General features: G+C 56.0%; 1 protein-coding gene across 1 annotated transcript in view; it reads left to right on the top strand.

Annotated features, from left to right (window-relative positions):
- The window catches only part of SCMH1 (Scm polycomb group protein homolog 1), a 51,461-nt gene that overhangs the window by 15,845 nt on the left and 14,044 nt on the right, over window positions 1-21,572 (top strand). Inside the window, exons 7-10 of the mRNA XM_086479066.1 lie at window positions 17,633-17,865; window positions 18,433-18,559; window positions 19,574-19,774; window positions 20,449-20,634. Of these exons, the coding sequence (XP_086335192.1) occupies window positions 17,633-17,865; window positions 18,433-18,559; window positions 19,574-19,774; window positions 20,449-20,634 (747 nt within the window). The remainder of the gene's footprint in view (window positions 1-17,632; window positions 17,866-18,432; window positions 18,560-19,573; window positions 19,775-20,448; window positions 20,635-21,572) is intronic.

Below are 21,572 nucleotides of genomic sequence, written 5' to 3'. Positions count from 1 at the left end.
CTGTGAAGAGTTAACTCCATCGAGACTGGTGGCTTCCTGGGGCTGAGCGAAAAGAGGCCTCGTGAAATGAGCTCATGTTCAAGGGAAGCAGAACTTCAAAGAGGCCAGGCATGTTTATTTAATGCTGGTAACTTAATTCAGCTCTAATCTGTCCCTTCTGCCGGTTGCCAGCAGAGGTGGAGGAGTGCGCGGCTTCTCCCAGGCACATCCCCTCTCCGGCTCCAGGGCCTCCCGCTCCCACCAGTGTTTGCTTAGCTGGGGCGGCTGGGCAGGGTGCTGGTGGAGCTGGGGCCCTGCCAGCCACGCCGAGGGGAGCTTTCCGGAGGGCCCGTGTGCCTGTGGAGGGAGGAAAGGGAGGTCAGACGGCGAGGAGGAACAGCTCGGCGCGCCAGGTTGGTAACGGCCTCGCTGTCAGGAGGCGCTGTCTGCGCGGTGGCCCGCTGGGAGAGCTGGGGGAGCTGCTGGTGGCTCCCAGGCGGCTCCTGGAGCTCCTCTCGGTGCGGCACGGCTGGGAGCTGGGGGTTCCAGCAGACGTAGCGCCGGGGGTGCCTGCGCACACGGTCAGCCCAGCTCTCCCTGCTCCGCGCCGGCCCCTGGGCTGGGGCTGGAGGTTGGCTCTGCTGGGCTGCAGAGGAGGCGAAACGCGGCAGAGCTCGTTCTGTGCACCCTCGGCTTCTCCGCGCCAGCGGGCAGCATCGGGGAAGGCAGGTCCTCCCCAAAGCGAGGGGGTTTCTGCGGGGGCGCAGCAAGCTTCCTCCAGCTCCCCACCCGTGCAGCAGGGTGCTCCCGGGGTTGTCTCTTGGTCAGGAGTCCCCGCTCCCCTCCTCACATGTAGTGTACAGCATCTTGCATGTCTTGACGTGCTTTTTTACCCTTAAACACATGTCCTGGGCTTTTAGGAGTGTAAGGTGAGGTGGACTTCCCATCAGCCTAAGCGCTGGATGGCGGCTTTGAGCTCTGCTCGAAGGGCAGCCTGTGCTAATGGTAGTTTCTGCGGTTACCTTGCACGGGAGGTGCTTGTGACTTGCGGGTTCACTTCAGAGTTTTAGAAATCGGCTTTTTTTGACTGTTTCTGGAAGAGCTGTTTGTACATCCATTGTTACTGAGTCAAGCAGTCATCCTAGAGAATTACTGATGGAGAAATACTGATCCGTCGCGGTGCATATAGATAAAATAGCTGAATTAAGGTTGCGTGGGGCATCAAACCCAAACTTACTGCGAAGGTTTTGGACTTTCCTGTTGCATGCTGGGGTCAGAGTTTCAGAATTGGAGCAAAACAGAGGAGAATGGTGTTTCCCTGTCTTTAGATACTGCAGCACACAAGAGCAAACACAAAACACACCGTGCACATTACTGACAACGTGGATTTTTTTAACAGAAGCCTCTGAAGGTGTGTTGGGCAGGGCAGGAATTGCCCACGTCTGCCGGCCTGCGTGCTTTCCCTTCGTGTCACGCAGTGACTCAGCTGACGCTGCAGCAGGAGGTGGCTGAGAGCCTTGAGGTTTGGATTCAGTTGTGACACACGTAAGGAGCGTACGAGTCTGGGCACTGTAGCAATGTTAGGTAGAAACGTAAATTGGGCGGAAAGCAGAGATTGAAGGAGTAAAATACGTAGGTCAGGTGTTGTGGGGCGCCCCGGTGGGCCGCTGAGCCTCCCCCAGCCCCTCGCTCACCCCCAGTGGGACAGGGGAGAGGATGGGAAGGGTAAAGGGGCAGAAACTGGTGGGCTGAGGTGCAGCCGGTGGAACAGGCAGAGCCAAGCGGCGTGCGGAGGGCAAAGCCGGGCGTTCAGCCGCCGCCTCCCCTCGCAGGCGGGGGTGCCGCCGTCCCCAGGGCGCGGGGCTCCCTCACGCCCGGCGGTGACTCGAGGGGACAGAGGCCATCGCTCTGCCCGCCCGCCCTTCCTCCTCCTTTCCCCAGCTCGCCCTGCCGAGCACGGGGCCGGGCGGTGTGGAACACCCCTGTGGGCAGGGGGGGTCGGCTGTCCCAGCTGTGCCCCCTCCCAGCTTCTTGCGCGCCCCCCGCCTGCTCGCTGGTGGGGCGGCGTGGGAGAAGGAGAAGACCTCGGCGCTGTGCACGCCCGGCTCGGCCGTGGCTGAGCCATGGGGTGTTACCAACACGGTTTTGGTCACAAATCCAAAACACAGCACCCTACGAGCTCCTGTCACAGAAAGGGAACTCTAGCCCAGCCAAAACCATTACAGTACTTTTTCAAAACTTTTTGCAAGTGTTTTGCTTTTTCTAGACCCGCTCCCTGGTCAGTCTGTGGGCAACTCGAGCGTTCATGGCCCTCAAACAGGACAGAAAGAGTCCTGCTCTCAGGTCGCTGACGTAAGTGGCACGTACGTTTGGAAAGCTGCTTGCAGAGTCCCTCTTCATTGTAAGCAGTACAGAAAATCAATATTAGGATCGACCTAAAGAATAAGGATTGTTGCCTAGTTACTTTAGATCATGTCTGGGAGAAAGAAGAGCGAGAGATGCACATACAAATGCTGCTGCTAAGGTTCAGGGCAAAACAGATTGAAGACAGAAGTACAAGACTGTGATAAAAATCACTGAGAATAAAGAAGAAAGAGATAAGAGGCTGGTTAATGATTGTAGTTTCCGGGGCCACCTGCCCTCGGCAGAGAGGTGGGATGGGGGAAATCCCCCGTCAGCCGAGGCATGGTCTTGTAGAGAGGAGATGTATCTGCTTCTGTTATCCGTGGGAAACGTGGGCTTTCCCAGCCCATCAGGCTAGGGGAAAGTTCAGTTCCCTGTAGTCAGGGAAGCACACGTTGGAAAAGGATCCAGGAGAAGTTATTTTCCTTTCTGAAGTGGTTTGTGGGATGGAGAGCTGTGAGCCCCTGGAGGAGAAGAAACCAGCCTGGGGTCTTCTCAGGTACCTCTGCAAGGCGGCTTCCAGCTCTGAGCTGTTCAGCCGAGGTGATGCACCGCAGAGTGTCTGCACCAGGCAGAGGGACACAGGCTGGGGACAAGGGGCTGAGCAGACAGGATGAGGGCTTTCTGCCTGTACACGCTGATTGTGGGCACAGGAAGCTGCAAGATCTGGGGCTTTTCACAACAAAGCATCTCTTATTTAAACATTAGCTTTAAATTTCAAAGAAACGCGTGCATTTTTCTGGTGTTTGTGCTACAGCATCAAGAACTTTAGCTGTGATTTGCCTCAAAACGTGTGAGGCATTTACAGGACCCCCCAGGAGGGCTGAGCACTGGTGGCTCTGTGCATGATCCCAGCAGTACTGCTGCTGGAAGATGCTGTGGCAGGGGCAGTCTTCCCCGGCCTCTTGAAAAGCAGCTCGTTTTCCAGGTCCTGAGAAATCCGGATTTAATCCATACCTGCACCGAGGACCTTCCCCCCACACGCGTGCACACACACACCCCCCCTTCCACTGTAACGCATCCCTTAAGTTGCTCCACCACATTTAGTACCTCGCTGCTGGAGGGCAGGGAAATGCTGGAACCTTCAAGCGCGGGGTGCAGGGACACGGGCAGCCTGCAGCAGCCTGCCCGCAGCCACCAGTGTCGCCGCCAAAGCCTGTAACTCCAGGTCCTCGCACCAGTTCCCAGTTGGGGCTGTGCCTCCGGCTCACGCCGAGTTCCTCTGGAGTTCCCTGGTGGGCTCCTTACGCCTTTTCCCACCTTTCTGGCTGCGCCGTAACGGAGAGAGGGGTGATGCGGCGCTGGGTGCGGGAGAGGGGCAGCAGTGAAAGCGTTAAGGCTGGACGGGCAGAGCTGGAAGCAGCTCCAGCACTGGAATTCGGAGGAGTTGCTGCCTTGGCACCAGCCCAGCTGGCAGAGAGGCCCCGAGAGCTCCCGGGGGGCACCCCGTGTGCCGCGGCTGGTGGGAGCTGCGGCGAGGGCGCTGGAGCCCCTGGTGCTCGGTGGGGTTCGAGAGCGGCGCTGGCGGCGTGCCTTCGGCCCGCTGTGCTGCAGCTGGCCCCGCTGCTGCCCCTGCCCGGGCTCCGCTGCCCGGAGAGCCTTCCCCTCGGCTTGGAGCACCAGTTAATCGCTTCAGATAGTTGCCGTGGGGATAGGTTGAAGCGGAGCCCACAGCCCCTCCTGGACCCGGCTGCTGTGCCGGGAGCGGTAACCCCGGGTTGGGGGACACAGAGGCACAAAATGCCTGACCCTGGGTAGAAAGTTCATCAAGTTCTTCCATCGCTCGCCACCGTTGCTGCCGCTGGTTTATCGGTTAACTGCTCGGTGTCTTCAAGTGCAGCTGATGATCAGATGCTAGGTGTTCTGCCATGGGCAAAGGTAACGTGTGTTTTATGACTCTATTTTCGATGTTGCTTGGTTTCTCTTCCTCCTCCGGGGCGAGAGCACAGCAGTGGGTGGAGGAGCCTCATCAGGAGTAGCTGGCAGGGTAACCCTCAGGTGAGCTCCTGTGTTTTACTGCTTGGAGGAGATGGAAAAGTATTAATTACTGTCCCTTCAGGACTGAGCTGGGGTTTGGAGCGCGTACATCAAGCTGGGTGTTGTTTGTTTGTGTCGAGGTGGCTGGGTTTGGGACCGCCCAGGTAGGGCACGTGTACCAGCGGCGGGAGAAGGTGACACAGAGAAGTTGGGCATTTTCTGTTTTACCTGCGAGCCTAATGCACGCGCGGCCACGGTACCTGGTGTCGCTGCCTTTGAGGCCGCTGTCGGGAGATGCCAAGAAAAATCTCCTGAGCTGTTGGGAGCCCAGGGCCAAGGCGCTTAGCGGTGGTCCTGCCTCAGCTCAGCTGGGGGTCCTGGAAGGTCCGGGGGCTTGGGCGAGAGCAGCCCAGCAGTGCAGCAGGGCGTGCTGCTCCCCCAGCCCTCTGGGTGCTGACAGTGCCCACGGCTCCGCAGACAGCAAATCCGTGGCTTAGCGGGAACGGTGGATGTGGTGTGTCAGAGACCTGATGTTACTGTGGGATGTCTTGGGGCTGGCAAGAGCCGCTCAGAAGAGGAGCTGACCTGGGAAAGGTAGAGTTTCCACTGTACCCCAGCCTGTCCTTAATATCAGTGTCTAGGCCTTCCTCTCAGCTTGACGTTTCCTCGTGTGTTTTATTCTAAAATATTTCATACCCCAGAGAGGCTGGGTTGTGCTGAGGATGTTTCCTTCCCTTTTCCGTCCTACGTCCTGGCCCAAAACAGGGTTTCAGAATCCCAGGGCGTTACTGAGCCTTGGCAGGACATTTCTACAGGAGCCTCGCTGTTGAGACCTTCCTCGCTTTGGGTGGATAGCGCTGGGGTCGCTGCTCCGTTTTGGCAAGATCTCTGACCGGTAACCACGCCGCTGCTGATGGGATGTGGCGCGGGGCTGTGCTGGTGGAGGCTGGAGGTCCGAGAGCTTTCAGGATGGAACTGGACAAAGCCAAGGAGGAGCAGCGGTCCAGGGCTTTTATTTCTGGTGGTCTGAAAGCGTCTTGACTCGGGATGTCCTGAGCTGCTGGTTACAAGCAGGGCTGCTAACCTAGCCTGCTAACCATCCTCTGCTGTTTGGAAGCAGGCTTAAATAAGCTTAAAGCATGCCCAGTGTATCTTTAGGGTGCATTTGTTTGTGTACCTGGAGGAGAGCCTTTCCCATCCACGTGAAGTGGTTTGAACAGCATTAGGAGGTGCTGCATCGAGGTCTTAGGGCGATGTTTCTGCCTGTCACCAGCGCGCAGCCGTCGGTGAGAGGAGCTTGGTCCCGTGTAGGGATGCTGCTTCTGGTGCGGGCAGGCGCTGGGGGAACCAGGGTGATCAGCCGGACTCGTCTCTCCAAGGTCTGTAGAGGCTGCGCACGGTTAACGGGGTGGTTGTGACCTGAGCAGCCTGCGCCCGTGTGGGAGAAAGGGGCCCATTTCGGTGGGATTTTTCACAGTGACTCTGTGGGAGCAAGAACATCATCTTCTCGTGACCTACTGGGTGGTTTATTCATTGTTTTGTTTCCTCCCCATTTTTTGGAGGGGGGGAAGCAAATGCTGTTGAGCCCAGCTCTGACCCTGGCTTTGGCAAACAGGTACATGTTGCACGCATTTTTGTTGAATCTGAGAACTTTGTACTGAACATACAGCCCCACTTGTTATAAAGATCGGACCTTTTGCGACTTGTCATGGTTCCCCTCTTGATCTTCGGTATTTTTATAACTTCTGAGCAGCTTTAAAAAAGAACAAAAGGTGGAATAAACTGCACCCACCTAGCACTCTCCTTGTTCTTTTTGCACTGATATGTTGAAGGTGTTCTGCTAATATTTAACCAGGAAGCCAAAGCTAAAAAAAGAGCTTCAGGGAATTTCAGAACAAGCAGAAACCCCAGGAACGGTCCTGAATAGCCTGAACACGGCAAGAGTACAGAACCATTCTCAACATGGGGTTTTGGAAGCCCACTGGTGATTAAGTCCCCAGGGCAGAAGATGGGATCAATCATAGGTTGACTGTGGTGGCCTCTCAAGCCACGTATTTCCACTGGGTGTATGTCCTTGAGCTCGCTGGACATAAATAGCAGTAGAGCCATGCCCTTGCAGACTTCCTGCAGGCCGTAAATCTGTGGAGAAACTTAATGGCCTGTGTCCTGCTGCAGGTGTCGTCCGGGTTGGCTTGGGCGTGTTTGCACAAGCTGAACTCTCACCCGGCCCACAGCTTGGTTGCTTCCTAAGACCCTGACTCCGGGATTTTCTTGAGGACTGCTGTGTGGACCAGACATCCCGGGTGCTTTTGGCCGCCCTCTGCGGCTGCCTGCTTTGCTGATGGCCTCTCCTGAAGCACCAAGCCTTGAAGAGCTGCGTACGGTGGTTCTCCCGAGGTGTGGAAATGAGTTTATTTAGGTTGCCAGTGTCTGTGGCAGGACCAAAGGTGCCAGTTCTGCTTGTGTGCCACCTACTGAGCAGCTCCAGGGGCTCACAGGTAGGCTCTTGCCGTTGCTGCTCCAGTACTCGCCATGGCCGTGGGCACTGTCATGCAGGAGACAATCTCAGCCTGGCTTTGGGGTCATCAAATTAAGCTTGAGCGTCGAAGTTCAGATTTTTACTTGATTTTGTTCTGACTTTGCCAATAAATAGTGGCATTGCCATTTCTCTTGGAGCTCCCTAATTGCCCCTGAGTGTCATCTCTCCCCTCCTAGTGCATCCCCTCGGTCAGCAGCTTCAGTTTCAGCTCTGCTGGTGAGTTTCTCATGCTGGAGCCACCCAGCTCAGTTCTCGTCTCCTTTTTGTAGTTCAGAATTTCTCTGGTTTAATTCCATAGCTGCTTCACAGCTGATTAAAACAACACGCTGTTACAACAGCTTTTATTTTTGCAGTGGACTGGAGAAGATGAGATGAATAGGGGGATCACAGCAAGCAAGAGCCCAGGTTGTGTTGCAGCCAGTTTGTTTGGAGGTAGTGGGATGGGGACAGGAGAAAAACTGCTGATTTGGGTTGTGGAGAGGGAGATTATAGACAGTTTTGGCATCTGCTTGTCCTCTGCATTTGAACCGTCTGCCCCGGTAGGCTCACTGCAGCTCCCTGTCGTCTCGGCGGGTAGCGGGGCTGGCGGGAGGAGCTGTGCTCCGGACGGGCTCGGGGAGCTGGTAGCCCCTGTGCTCTTGGCTGCCCCTGCAGAAGAGCATCTGGCTGGCCCTGCCCAGCTGGACCCGGGGTCAAGTTGTCTGAGCACTGGAGAGGTCACGAGCGATGCTGGCACAGAGTGCACGCCAAGGCCACCAGCTGGGTGAAATGGGGCTGCAAAGGCTGCTGGACGCTGGGGACGCTGGCTCGTACAAGCGGGTGTTTCTGCGGGGGTGAGGAAGACCCTCTGCACGGAACAAACAGCAGTAGGGGCTGTAACGCTGTGGAGGGCTCCCTGTGCCATCCAGGCCTGCGAGCCAAATCCCTGCAGCCAGCCCCGCTGTCCAAACGGCCGGTTTTCCCTGCGGTGTAAGTGCCTGTGCCGGGGCCATTCCCAGCGGGGTCTTTCTGCTCCTTCGCTTTGCCTTTTGGGAGCTGGAGAGGGGGTGGCAGGGAAAGGAAGGGCTGAAGAAGCAGGAGGTGCTGCTCCTCCAGGCTCCAGCCGTGTAAATGAGCCAGCGTTTATGGCCGGTTGCGCAGGTGTTCCACAGCAGACGTGCTGGGAGGTGAGGGGCCTGTGAGCTGCTGCTCGGGGAGAAGCTTGCCTGCTCCAGTGGTGGCGGGCGTGATGCTGCTTCCCCTTATCCAAATGCTGGTCTTTGCAGTGTTTTATAAAGAAGATGCATAACTCAGTTTACCCATCCGTTTTATAATGCTGCCCAGTGGATACAAAGCAGTTAAGTTCTTTCCTGTATGGGAGAGAAATTAAGACTTGTTTTTTGGGACTAAGTAAATCTGTGTGCTCAGCACCGAACTGAAAATGACTTTTGCTGAGGACAACAGTTTGGGCATCCTTGCTCTTCCCAGCGCTGTGGCTGTCTTTGTCTGTGATCCTGAGCCAGTCCCTTATCTCTGTTGATGTTGTCAGCAGCAGAAGGGAGGCTGGGCTGACCCCCAGGGCATTCTGATGAATGGGTCTGTTGTGTCACGGCCCTAACACTTGTTGTGCCGGGTGGGGAATAGCTGCACAGCGTCAGTAACTGCCAAGCAACAGTAAGAGTTACTGTCTCGGAGATGATGCTGGAAGCTGGTTGACAGCACTGTAAGGTGTTTGACGTGGCACGCTAGGCAGAAGAGCCAAAGCAGTGTGAAGGAACTCTTAAAAATGCTCCATCTGATCAAAGAATTTTCTTAATAGGATCAGTGAAGGGCAGACTGGGGGCGGCTCTTGGCAGGCAGCGGGGCAAGGCAGAGCTTAGCCCTTGCTGAAGGTGTCCCCGGAAAAGCTGGAACTCTATGGAAAGGAGAATCCAGGGATCAGCTGCAGGTTTGGGGGCTTTTTCCTTGATTTTTAACCAGTGTGATGAGGATTTCTGTTCAGTTGGTTTCTCCGTGATGTCCAACGTCCCGATCTCTCATTTTTCCAAAGTGGAATTTTGTTCTTTGTTCCCTGGCTCTTTCTGGCCATGGCTGTGCTTTGAGCTGCTGTTCTTGTGCAGTGAACGTTACAGCCCACGTTCTCCCTCCTGAAGGAGCACCAGGCAGCTCAGAGCCCATCATTTCATGCCTGGAGGTGGGATGCTTTCCTCCACGCTCACTGCTTTGTGTTGATCGGCGTGAGGCATCTGCTGTTTTCTTGCCCTGAGACTCAGCGGTCTCCTGGCTTCTCTCTGGAGCTGCTCATGGGCTGCCACCGTCCTGTCTGCCCTGGGAAGTGTGAATCATCAGAAAACTTCCTCACTGCACGGATCCCCCCGCCAGGTCACTCGTGAATATCTTGAGCAGTGCAGATCTGTGTCCTCCACGTAGGTGTCTCTCCTCTGCAAGAATGACTGTTTGCCCCTGGATTTATCCCTACAGAAACTTTTCCTCTTATCCCATGGCTCTGTAGTTTTTATAAAAGCCTTGTGTGAGGGTCTCAGCGTGGTTGTGGGCAGGCAGGTAGGCTGTGTCGCATCCGTCCACACGGTCACTGACCAGTCCAGACCCCTCCAGGGTCACAAGGCCAGGTTTCTGTTACAGGAGCTGTATCGGCACTGCCCAGGGAGCTCGGATTCCTCTTGGGGACCTTGTTATTGGATAAAGCCTCGGTTTTGTTTCGGAAGTACTTTAGCCAGATGCACTTTGTGCTGGGGTAAAATCAGCTGCTTGGGTTTAGCAGGTGACTGGGTGAAGGGGGTGGACGGTGATGACGGAAGGGCGGCCTTGGTGATGGAGAGGTCTCTCTGACCTGGGATTTGATTCATGTAAGCGGCCCTGCAGGTCCAGAATAGAGTTTTTCTGGTCCTCAGCTCCACTCTTCAGTTGCTCTTTTTCACGTGTCCGTATGTGGTTGTGATTCGGGTAGGACACGGGGGGCGTTTGCAGTGCTGTTACTGGCCTGGCACTTCGGGCGAGTCACTGACCCTCCGGCTGTCCCTGTGCTGCCCAGCGTCTCGGAGATGTGCTGCGAGGTGCGGTGGGCGCCCGGGAAGGGTTTTCAGATCCCTGGCTGCGCTGCCAGCCCTTCGGAAAGGGCTGGGTGTAACAACCAGTACAGTTTAGGGCACGCTGGAGTGCTGCCTTGAGAGCTGAGTGTGAGACTTTGCAAAAAGCGAATGGCAGTTGCTGGTATCACTGTGGCTCTTGAGACTTTTTTTTTTTTTTAGCTGTTTTTTTTCTTTTGTAAGTAAAACAACCATAAAAATGCCACAGCTTGTGCCAGCGGGATGGATGTACAGTGGCATCTGCAGTGCACAGAGCTCATCGAAGCGCTTGCAAACAATTAGAAAAAGCAAATTGCTGCTCCAGACTCTGCAGATTTCGAAGCCGTTAAGAAGTGGGACATTCACGATGAGTGTTCAGAGCCCTTCGCAGGTTCAACGGAAGCCCAAGGCCTTGCTTTAGGTTTAAGTAACGACTCTTCTTCGTGTGCCTGTGGAAGTTCTTCCCCCAAACCAGACACTGGAACGCAGCCTGCTCGTCAGGACGGAGGCAGTTGTGGGGATCACGGTTGTGCATTTCTGTGGGTGTTGCCGTGCAGCCGCTGGGCAGTGAGGTCTGGGAGGGGATCGGTGAACAAAGCACCTCATGGCTGCCAGCAAGGGCAACGGCAAGTTTCAGCAGTCGAAAGCTGAAACCGGACAAATCTTGTGTAAAAAAAGAAAATGCATCTTTGGGGGTTCAGATCACCGATCGTGAGACCACCTGGAACATGCAGGATCCTGCAGCGCTTGGGTCCTCTTGCTGTGTTAGATATATCTTCTGATCGCCCAGCCTTGGCTCCAGCAGATGGTTTAGGCTGGAGAGTAGGAATCCCTGCAGGAGATAGTGAATTACCAGAATAATTGCATTCTGGCCTCTGAATTCCAGGATCTGGAGGATTCTTCTTAATCCCTGTCCTTGCAAGGAGCCCATGCCTCCCACCCATGCTCTGATCTTTTCTCCTGTGTTACGTCTGCCTGGCCTGCTGAGGGCTCAGCACATAGCAAGTCTTGAGCCTTCCCAGAGCCTGTATTGGTCATGCTCGTGGTGACAGATGGTGCTCTCTGCTTTGGGGAGAATCGCAGAGGTTTGAAGCTTTCACATCTTGCTCTTGGACAGGCACTGAGCTCTTGTTCCTGTCGGCTCCAGCCTTCAGGATGTCTTGGTTTGAACTGCTGCATCCAGGGAAGGATTCAGCCGGGTCTCCACAAGAGTTCTGTTTCCTGGCGGATTTGCTTATGTCACCTGTGTCTCTCTGACCCACTTGGAGTCACGCTTCTGACCCTGCCGTGCTGCGCAGGGGACGAGGGGCAGCTGGAGTACCAGTGAGCCACTGGATGGGTGGCCTACGGGGCGTTCTTCACAGGGGCTTTAAAATGGATCTGAACGGTGTGTTTGGCCTCCTCAGAAGCCACCCTGTGTTTCGGCATGCTGTAATGTCATTGCAGGTGTCCCCAGAGAGAAGGGCTGTGGGCTACGGCTGCAGCTGTGGGTACAGTAGCCCTGAGCACGTGACGTGGACTTTGCAGGTCTTGTGGTCCAGCAGCTGTTAGTAAATAGCTGGTGCATCAGAGAGAAAGGTGGGAAGCCGTTCTCCGTCTTCAGCTTTGCTGTTCCATATTTTCCTACATGTTTTGGCTTTTTATTCCTATCCCAAGGGCATAATTTTGTCTTCTTCAAGCTGTGACAAGCCTGAGATAAGCTGATGAGTGACAAATGCTGCTTTCTAGTATTGGCTAACCCTCAAGGTGTGGATGGCAGCTTTACAGAGTCTTCTGTAAGTAACAGTTTGAATCCTAGTGCGGTGGGCAGCTGCAGGTTGTGCCAGTGCCGTGTGTCAACCGGCGAGGGATAGTTTGTCGTGAAGAAATAGAGCCTGAAGTCTTGAATTCTCTGTCGAGTCTCTTTGTTTCTGCAGGCAGCTCAGAACTGTTGTTTAAACTAATCCTTCAGTGATTAATAGCCCGGTCAGTGGTGCCCGTCCTTTCATCGGCTCGAAGTTCAGCAGTGTTTGGTCCTGCATCTTCAGGGTGATGTTCCTCACCGCAGCCCAGCTGATCCGATGCCAGCCTGGCCCATTCCTCTGTGCCCACCCGCGTGCTGGCTGCCCCTGTGACCCAAAACGTTTGTTGATCGGTTTTCTGCTCTGTTAATGGGCTGCAGTGAAGAACCACGAGTTCAGATCACGGAGTAATTCAGGTCAGAAGGTGTCTCTGGACGTTGCATGGCCCAGCTCCTTGCGTCAAGGCAAGGCCAGCTCTGGAGTTGCGTTAGGTGGCTCAGGGCTCGTGTAAGCACCGGAGCTGGGAGGCAGAGACGCTGCTTTTCTCAGCCACAGCGAACTGTTGAGTTTTCAAGTAAGAGAGCCCCACTTGATTTTTCTGAAAATTTGGCTCCTCTCCGTGGCTCGCCGTGGGGTGAAGACAGCGGTACGAGGAAGAAGGTGGGGCTGTCCCTGGCATCTGCTCCCGGTTGGGCTGGCACCGTCACCAGCTGAACGAGATGCAGTGAATCGAAGCTTTTGGCAGGTAAAGGACGCGTGGGCAGTGGTTTACAGCTGCGAGGTGAGCCGGCTTGCTGGGCCCAGCTCTCACCACCGCTGGAGCTCGGCCGGTGCCGGGGCCGGGGCGAGCAGGGCGGAGCGCTTTGCGCTGCTCCTTGCTGCGGCCATCCTGTGCTTCTTGACCGTGTCCTTGTCACAGCGGGGGCTGAAACGCTGAAGGAGAATTAACAGGCACCTGGCAGAAGCTTCAGGCTCCTTCAGGAGGCGTCTGGCCACTGGAAGGGGTTATAAACGCCTCGGTGAGGAGAGCGCAGCGCGGCCAGCCATGACTCCGCGGTTTGGGGCTGCGCTGCTGCTGCAGGGTGCAGCTGGTGGGGCGCCGCCGCTCTGCGGGGGCTGGTGCCTCCTCATCACTCCGGCGGCATGCCGCTCGCCGCGACTGGTGAGGGCAAGGGAGGTGGGTTAGCACGGGCTGGTGTTTTCTGGGGTTCTGGTTAAAATCCAGTAAAAACCAGGCAAGCCTGCTGGGTGGTGTTGGCTCGGGGGGGTGTAACACCCCGTGTCGTGAAATCGCTCTGGGTCAGAAAACTGCCTGTGCATTGGGTCAGTCTCATGGAAGCAGCCGCAGGCGGAAGGATGAGTGTGCATTCAGCGGTGCATTCGTTCAGCAGTGCTGCTAGGCGCAGAGCAGCAATCTGGGTCATCTTCGGTGTATCCGTGCCCTGAGCTGGCTGCGCATTTAGATGTAACTGAGCCCGACTAGCTGAACAGCCCCTGAGCTGTAGCAGCTCCCCCAGCCCTGCGGGACCGGGGCTGTGGCAGGGACGTGCTGCCAGCGGCGGCAGGCGCAGTGGAAACTCCTTTGGCCTGGCTGAACGAAGGTTTCCTGTGGTGTGGTCTGCCCACACCGAGGGACGGGCTTTTATTGCCCTGCAGCCAAGCTGGATTCTTTAAGCCTGGCAGATTTAATGTTACCTGCAGTGTCTTTATGGCTGAAGTGGACAATAGATCTTTCTAGCATTTATTGCACCAAAAGATGAAATAATTTTTTATTGTAAGATGACACAGGGAAAGCTTGGAAACCACGAGCCCACCTGACATCAGTCTCCTTTTCCCTCGCACTGGGATTTCTCTGTGACGTGGTTCCAGCCTGGGAGCCAAGGGTGCAGTTCAGCTGCTCTGCCTGCTGCATCCCGACTTCCCAAGCGCACCATTTCTGTGGGTTTTCCTCTGGTAGAGCTGAGATTGTGTGTTGGCTTCGCAGCTTGTCTGTAGAACCCTCCATTTTTCTTCCAGCTTAGAGCAACCTCGTTGCGGCGCAGCTTGGTTTAGACACTGAGCGTCGGTGCAGGTTGCAAACTGAGCGCCCCCCGCGTTGGTTTACATATGCCTTTGTTGTTTAAGAGTTTCTTTGAAGTACGGAGCGTTTTGCCTGTGTTTATCCTTGTTCTGTCAACTTGTGGCGTTCTAGTAAACCCTTTAATACAAATATTTCTCTGTTGAGATCAGCTGTGCCCACGTAAGGCTGGAGGAGGCACAGCAGTTCAGTGATCAGTGCCTGTCCCGGCTGTGCCGTTGCTGTCTGCTAGCACAGCTCGGTGACAGATGTCACCTGTAGCAGGTGACACTCACTGTCCTGGAAAACCATCAACGGTGGGAAGCACTTGAGCTGTTGTATTCCTTTTCTTGCCAGCACAGTAGTCTTGCCGTTCACATTAACATCTCCAACAAGGAGCAGTAAAACCCTGTTTCTGCCGCGACTCTGTGTCTGCCCGACACAAAAAAGAGACGTGACTTGGGAAGTTGGGCAGATCCCCGAAGGACTGTGTGCTGCTCCCCGACAGCTGACGCAGAACGCTGGTGCGCAAAAAGCAAGGAAATAAAATTTGAACTAAATGAAAAAATTGGGGGCGCCAGAACTCTTACCCTGCCGGCGTGACGAGCAGAGCGGGGCCGGTTCCTGGATGCAGGATGCACCGTGTTGTTTGCAGCGGTGCAGAGTGAGGTTGGGGCTGGTGTAGAGCACCCGCAGGCGCTGCGGGACATTCCGCGCTTCCCTCTTCGTGCAGGTTCCTCGTAGCAGCCCCCAGGAGCCCGGCGGGGCGGGGCGGGGGCAGCGGAGCTCGTCCTCTCGCAGCGTGTGCGGGTTTGCCGGTGGCAGCGGTTGGTGCTGGCGGCAGCAGGGGTGCTGCCCCGTGCTCCGGGCGGGTCTCGCTGTGACACCGAGCTGGCAGCTGGGGCTCAGCCCTGCCCCGCTGCCCCCTGCGCGGCCGTCTGTGGCACTGCCCACGCGGCAGAAAGGCCCGCGTGGCTGGAGGCTGGGAGTGCTGACGGCCGCTCGGCCCTGGACGAGCGCCTGGCCCGTGCATCCGCCCGCAGGAGGTCCGCTGGTCCTGCTGTGTCCTGGTTTCGAGCTGCCCGAAGGAACCATTCGCTCAGGTTTTCTCAGACCTGGCAGCCAGGTTCATGCCCAGTCTGCCCACGGAGAGCAGAGGGCACCCAAGAGTCAAAGCTGGTGATGGAGTCAGACCAGAAGAGCAAAGCAGGATCCACCACCTCCAGTGGCTCACTCACATAAGGCCAAGATAAGCTGCCGCTGGTGGGACCTTGTACACATCTCCCCATACCAGCCGTGCCAGATGGTCAGGCCCAGTCAGCACGGGTTTACGAAGGGCAGGTCCTGCTTGACTAGCCTGGTCTCCTTCTATGACAAGGTGACCCGCTTAGTGGATGAGGGAAAGGCTGTGGGTGTTGTCTCCCTGGGCTTTAGTAAAGCCTTTGACACCATTTCCCGCAGCATTCTCCTGGAGAGACTGGCTGCTCCTGGCTTGGATGGTCATCCTTTTTGCTGGGTAGAAACCTGGCTGGGTGGCCAGGCCCAAAGAGTGGTGGTGAATGGAGCACAGACCAGTTGGTGGCCGGTCACAAGTGGCGTTCCCCAGGGCTCAGTGTTGGGACCAGTTCTGTTTAATACCTTTATCAATGATCTGGGTGAGGGGATCGATGCACCCTCAGTAAGTCTGCAGATGACACCAGGTCAGGTGGGAGTGTTGATCTGCTTGAGGGAGGCTCTGCAGGGGGACCCGGACAGGCTGGATCGATGGGCCGAGGCCAATTGTAGGAGGTTCAACAAGACCAAGTGCTGGGTCCTGCCCTTGGGTCACAACAGCCCTGTGCAAAGCTAGAGGTTTGGGGAGGAGCGGCTGGAAAGTGCCCGGCAGGAAAAGGCCCTGGGGGTGCTGGTCGGCAGCCGGCTGGACGTGAGCCGGCAGCGTGCCCAGGTGGGCAAGGTGGCCAACAGCATCCTGGCCTGTGTCAGCCATGGGATGGCCAGCAGGAGCAGGGAGGGGATCGTGCCCCTGGACTGGGCACTGGTGAGGCCACCCCTCGAATGGTGGGTGCAGTTTTGGGCCCCTCCCTGCAAGAAGGACATGGAGGTGCTGGAGCGTGTCCAGAGAAGGGCAACGAAGCTGGTGAGGGGTCTGGAGCACAGGTCTGGTGAGGAGCGGCTGAGGGAACTGGGGGTGTTCAGCCTGGAGAAGAGGAGGCTGAGGGGGGACCTCATCGCTCTCTGCAGCTGCCTGAGAGGAGGCTGGAGTGAGGTGGGGGTCGGTCTCTTCTCCCAAGTAACAAGCGATAGGATGAGAGGAAATGGCCTCAGGTTGCTCCAGGGGAGGGTTAGATGGACATTAGGAGAAATTTCTGTACTGGAGGGGTTGTCAAGCCCTGGAACAGGCTGCCCAGGGAAGTGGTGGAGTCACCGTCCCCGGAGGTATTTAAAAGACGTGTAGATGTGGTGCTGAGGGACGTGGGTTAGTGGTGGGCTTGGCAGTGCCAGGTTAATGGTTGGACTTAATGGTCTTAAAGGTCTTCTCCAACCTAAACGAGTCAGTGGTTTCACGCTGTTCACTCGGTCTGCGCTTTGGTTAGCGGTGAAGTAGCTCACAGGGCTGTCACCTCCCTGCCCCGACTCAGGGCTTTTGCTGCTGTCACCTCGCAGCCCACTGATCTTCTCCAGACCCCAGAAAGCTGGACCCAGCTCACTTCACTGCTTCTGTCGGCACGAAACGGTGTCTTTGCGCGAAGGGAATGAGTCCTTGCTCGCAGTAACTGCTCACAAAACCCTCGTTGAAAAAACTTTTACAATCTCTTTATATACCCACAGTTGTGCCACTCTTAGGGCTGCGTGCCATCCTGCTGTCAGTCTTTCAGTGCACCCTGTTTCCTTGGCCAAGATTTTCTCCTTAAACGATAAAGCCCTCACTTCAAGAGCGTGGGGGTTTTTTTAACTGGGAGCCCCCATGCTGAGTACACAGTCAGGTTTCCAGGGCTGAGACACAAGGCGTCCTAAAGATCGGTGTGCACTTTTTCAAAATCTAGGAGGGTTTTGGGTTGTTCCTTTTTAGCAGACGTTTAAATGAAAAGGAAGTACTGGTCTGCTGGGCTGGGCCAGCTCATCTCTAGCCCTTAGCAGGACTTGGGGAAGACGAATGACCAAATTGAGGGGATCTGTGGGCAAACACTCCAGAAACCTGGTTTTGTCATGGAGCGTGTGAGAAGATGAGGAGGCATGGACTGTGTGCTGGCACCTCGCTGCCCCCGGCAGTGCGTGAGAGGGGCAGGACGGCTGATCCAGCTGAGATGAGCCGTGGCTCGGGGCCAGGAGCTACAGTCCTCGCAGGCCCCACGGGTGGAGCTGGTGCCTTCCACTGCATTTCCCTGGTAGTTTAGGGACAGAGCAAATTTGACTGCTGCCTTGAGAGAGGGAATTTCCAGCCCAGCGCTGGTTCTGTGACTGTCAGGCAGGTCTTGACTGATCCTTCCCCTAGGAATGCTTCCCGTGCGTTTTGTGGGATCGCCGGCAGGTCACCACTCGCAGAAGGAAGAGGTGTAGGTGCCAGTTACTTTCAGGAAGAAAGGTACGGCTGAAAGCGTGATCCTTCTGGAGTTCAGCCCGTTCAGGCTAAGCCACAGTGTCTCGTAGCTCGAGTGCTGGAACCAAGGATCAGTGCGTTTGGTTTTTATTCTGGCATGGAGAGCAGCAGCCTCCGTTCAGGGGCTGTGGATACTCCAGGTTTTCCCATGTGACACTGTATAACGATGGAGGCTGCTCTTGTTTTGATTCTCGCCTGATTTAATTACATTTGCTTTTTCTCTTTTTATTTCAGTTGTGATTCCAAAGAGCCCTTTACCTGCCTCCGAAGTAAACTCGGAGAAACCTAGCATGCACAGTAGCACAAAGACTGTTTTGGGGCATCAACAAGGGCAAAGGCGTCGCAAAACAGGGAAGAAGCGTGGTCGAACGACCAAAGCGCTAATCCATCACCCCATGCCTACACCCTCCAAGTCAGTGGAGCCTTTGAAATTCCCCAGAAAGAGAGGCCCCAAGCCTGGCAGTAAGGTAAAAGCTGATGCTGATGCAGGCGGGTGAAAAGCAGGTGCTGCAAGTTCTGCCATGGGATGGTGCATGCGTGTGTTTGTGCACGTTTGTCTCAGCCTCTGGCTGTGTGACTGCAGCAAGTAGGAGACCGAAGGGGCGCGTGGGCTGGGAATATCCCTCAGAGTCCAGCCCCAGAGCGGTAGAGAATGTCTGTGTCCTAAAGATCATTTCCATCAAGAGACTGTGTCTTTGGAGCTGCGAAGCTTCGTTAGCTGTGAAGTAGCATGGCAGATGCTGTGATCACGACAGGATGGCCAAACGGTGGAATTAGCTCTTCCGTCCATCGTGGGTAGCTGGTCTAAGTCAAGTAGAGGTGGCAGATCTCAGGCTTGTTATTTTTTCAGGATTGTGGTTTATAAAACGCACACGTACTGATTACTAGGTTCTTGAGACTCCCCGTCATCACCATCAGAAGTGTGTCATGTTCCACAGTGCCTTGTCTGTTGGATGCAGAGGAGAGAGTGTAGTGATCATGGATGGTAAAGGAGAGCAGGGATAAAAGGAGAAATATCTCCTCTTTTTCTGCAGAGGAAACCTAGGACATTGCTGAACCCAGCACCCACCTCTCCAACAACCAGTACCCCAGAACCAGACACAAGCACTGTGCCCCAGGACGCTGCTACAATCCCCAGCTCTGCCATGCAGGCTCCCACAGGTAAGGGTCTCGAAATGCTTTCTTGGCAAGATTGCACAGTTAGGAGCTGCGTCCGTCAGAAAGCGACACGCCGAGATACTCCCGTTTCTTCCTAAGCCCCTGAACCAGCCAGCGTTACAGCTCCAGAAAGGCTGGCTGACAGAGGGAGCCTCGGGAGGGAAAGAGGCACGCGAGCCCGCGCCAGCCGGTCGGTTCTCTCTCTGTCCCTGTTGGAAGTAATGAAGTCATGGGAAGATGGCAGGGCCACCTGTCCAGTGCAGGGACCCCTTTCCCGGCGTTACCGCCTGCATGCTAAGGACTCCGCAGCTCTCGAAGCGCACCTCTCGCGGCCCAGTGTTCCCAGTACAGCGTGCAGCACCTCGTGCGGCTCCGGAGCGCGAGCTCTCCCGAGCAGCAAGGTGCAGAGCCACTGCTGAACGACAGGGGCAACGATTGTTCGGCCTCAGCCAGGATATCAGGGCGAACAGGGAGGAGAGGGAGCAGGGGAGGGGTAGGAGCAGCAGTGCAGAGCGTGGGGTCTGCTGCGGCTGTGAGGCGTAGGGCAGGAAAGTCTAATGCAAAGCTGCTTTTGGTGTGTTCGGTCAAGCACTGGATATGGGCTGAGCCCGCTGTTTCCCTAGATGGTAACTGGCCAGTTTTCAGAGGAACCTAAAGAACCCAGTTTCCCTAAAAAGCCGGGGCTGCGTTCCTTCATCTCCTCTGAATGTCGCAGCCGCCTTACCTGGCTGGCAGGGGAGCCGTTTCGCAGCCCGCCTGTGGGAGCCTGAGTGCTGGGGGAAGCGTGGGAGCAACAGCAGCAGCTTGGAAGGCGAGTGTGAGGCAGGGAGATTCTGGAGGTGATTGCCCTCTGTAAGTGGCTCCGCTGTTAGGATGCAGACGGGCAGTCGTGGTGGATTCCCGTTTGTGAGTGGTTTGACAGTCGTAAAATCTCAGCATCTCTCAGGCTGGATTTTAGGCATCTGTTTCTTGCTTTCTTGAGTGGGTTAATGGCAAACACATTTCTCATCTTGGCAGTTTGTATTTACTTGAACAAGAACGGCAGCACTGGGCCCCACCTAGACAAGAAGAAAGTTCAGCAGCTGCCAGACCATTTTGGACCAGCTCGAGCTTCTGTTGTCCTGCAGCAAGCTGTACAGGCCTGCATTGATTGCGCTTATCATCAGAAAACAGTCTTCTCCTTCTTAAAACAAGGCCACGGGGGAGAGGTCATCTCAGGTGAGAACTGGCCAGCAGCACTTTGCCTTCGGAGCTGTCATTGCAAGGATTCGCTCGTTGGCAGATGCCTCTCCTGAAGCTTGGTGCAGTCCCGGGCCAGAGGCAGACAGAAGATTTCTGTCTTCTCTTTCTTGCCAAACATCTGTGTCAGTGAAGCAACAGCTGGCGGCTGACTCAGAGCCCAGCAGGAGCGTGGCCTGCAGGCACAGCTGCTGGGGAAGGCAGCCTGCAGCCCTGGTGGCAGCCTGGGCAGCGTTAACGCTTCGCCTTCCAGCCCCCGCGCTGCCCGAGCCCCCAGGAGGAGGCAGAACGGGTGGGCTTTTCGGAACTCCTGGCGGGAAGACGAGAGACACCCCCGTTTGCAGTTTTGCTTGTAAGCCCCCGGTTACCTGGATGCCGGGAGCGCAGGGCCCTCCTTGAACGCCTCGCGTTCCCTCCGAGGCAGCTTCTGGGGCGCTGCAGCCCCGTGCCGCAGGCTGGGCGCAGCAGGCTGGTTGCAGCCTGTCCCGGGAGGCGAGCTCGCCAGCGCCCAGCCAGCGGGAGGCAGTGGCTTTTGTCTGTTCTAGTCCAGACCAGTGATGCTGAGGTACAGAAGCTGGCTGTGCAGCCCTGGGCGTAGGCTCCTGCCTTTGCTGGGGGTTTACGTGTCGGGCTCTGTTTGTTTCTGTCTCCAGCTGTGTTTGATCGGGAACAGCACACTCTGAACCTGCCAGCAGTAAACAGTATCACCTACGTCCTCCGCTTCCTGGAGAAGCTCTGCCACAATCTTCGCAGTGACAACCTCTTTGGGAACCAGCCTTTCACTCAGAACAGCCACATGCAGCGCTCACACGAGTACGACCACGACAGGTATCTACCAGGTAGGAGCTGGGGCGGGGGTGGCGTTGTAGGGACCCCCGGTGCTCCGTGTCCTAACCCAGATTTTACCTTTATCTCAGGAGGCAGGCGTGCGTTTCAGAGCCCTCTCTGCAGGGTTCGTTGCATCGCACCTAGCCGTCATGCATATGCCCACGGGGCTCTTTTTGCTTCGAGTTGCTGTATTTTCTGCCTGTCGGTCTGATTTCCATCGCTGCCTGTAGGATTCCGCTCATCCGTGCTGTCTCCCTGTCTTCCCTCCTCTCCTTGTCCTCCAGTCCTTCCCGCTTCCTGTAACCTGACTGTAGTGACTTCATCCAGCTAGGAATTAAGGTGAAAGGCTGCCCAAGAAGTAGGAGAGTGGTAGCAGGCAGCAGGTAAACTGCCCTTAGAAATGGAGGCCAGACCTAGCGGGGCGGTTTCCACGCTGGCCCTGAATCTGCTGCCGACAGCCAGCACCCCCAGCCCTCGGTGGAGGCGTGAGCCCGCTGAGGGGGGTGCAGGCTGCAGCCGTCTGAGGCATGGGTGGCTTTTGTTTTTCTTGGCACGGCTAACGCGCCGGCTTGCGCTGAAGCAGCACAGCCCTGGCAAGACAGTTCATGCCACGGTGCGAATCGTCAGGCTGCAAAATGGCTCTGAAGCAAAAGTGGCGGAAAACAAGAGCAGCAGCGGTTTTCCCCCCAGTGCTGGGTGGTAGCAGCAGCCCCTGGGGTAACGACTGCTGTAGGAATGCCAGTCTTGGAGAGGATAGAGGCCATCTGCACCTTCTTCAGGTAGCTGACAAGTGTCTTGTGCTGATCTGCTCTCCTGTCTTGCTTCCTCCGCTAGCTTTCTGCCCCTTGACTCAGCGCATTGCTGTTGTACTGCTGGAGGCCTTTCAGAAGTTAATCCTTTGGATGATTATGGCTCTGGCGAGAAAAGGAAGAATTTCTAATGTACAAGG

This window comes from Leptosomus discolor, chromosome Z (assembly GCF_034619465.1).
Source record: "Leptosomus discolor isolate bLepDis1 chromosome Z, bLepDis1.hap2, whole genome shotgun sequence".
NCBI classification, from domain to species: Eukaryota; Metazoa; Chordata; class Aves; order Leptosomiformes; family Leptosomidae; genus Leptosomus; species Leptosomus discolor.
Note: the sequence above shows the minus strand (reverse complement) of the source record. Positions and strands in the feature narration are given on the sequence as shown.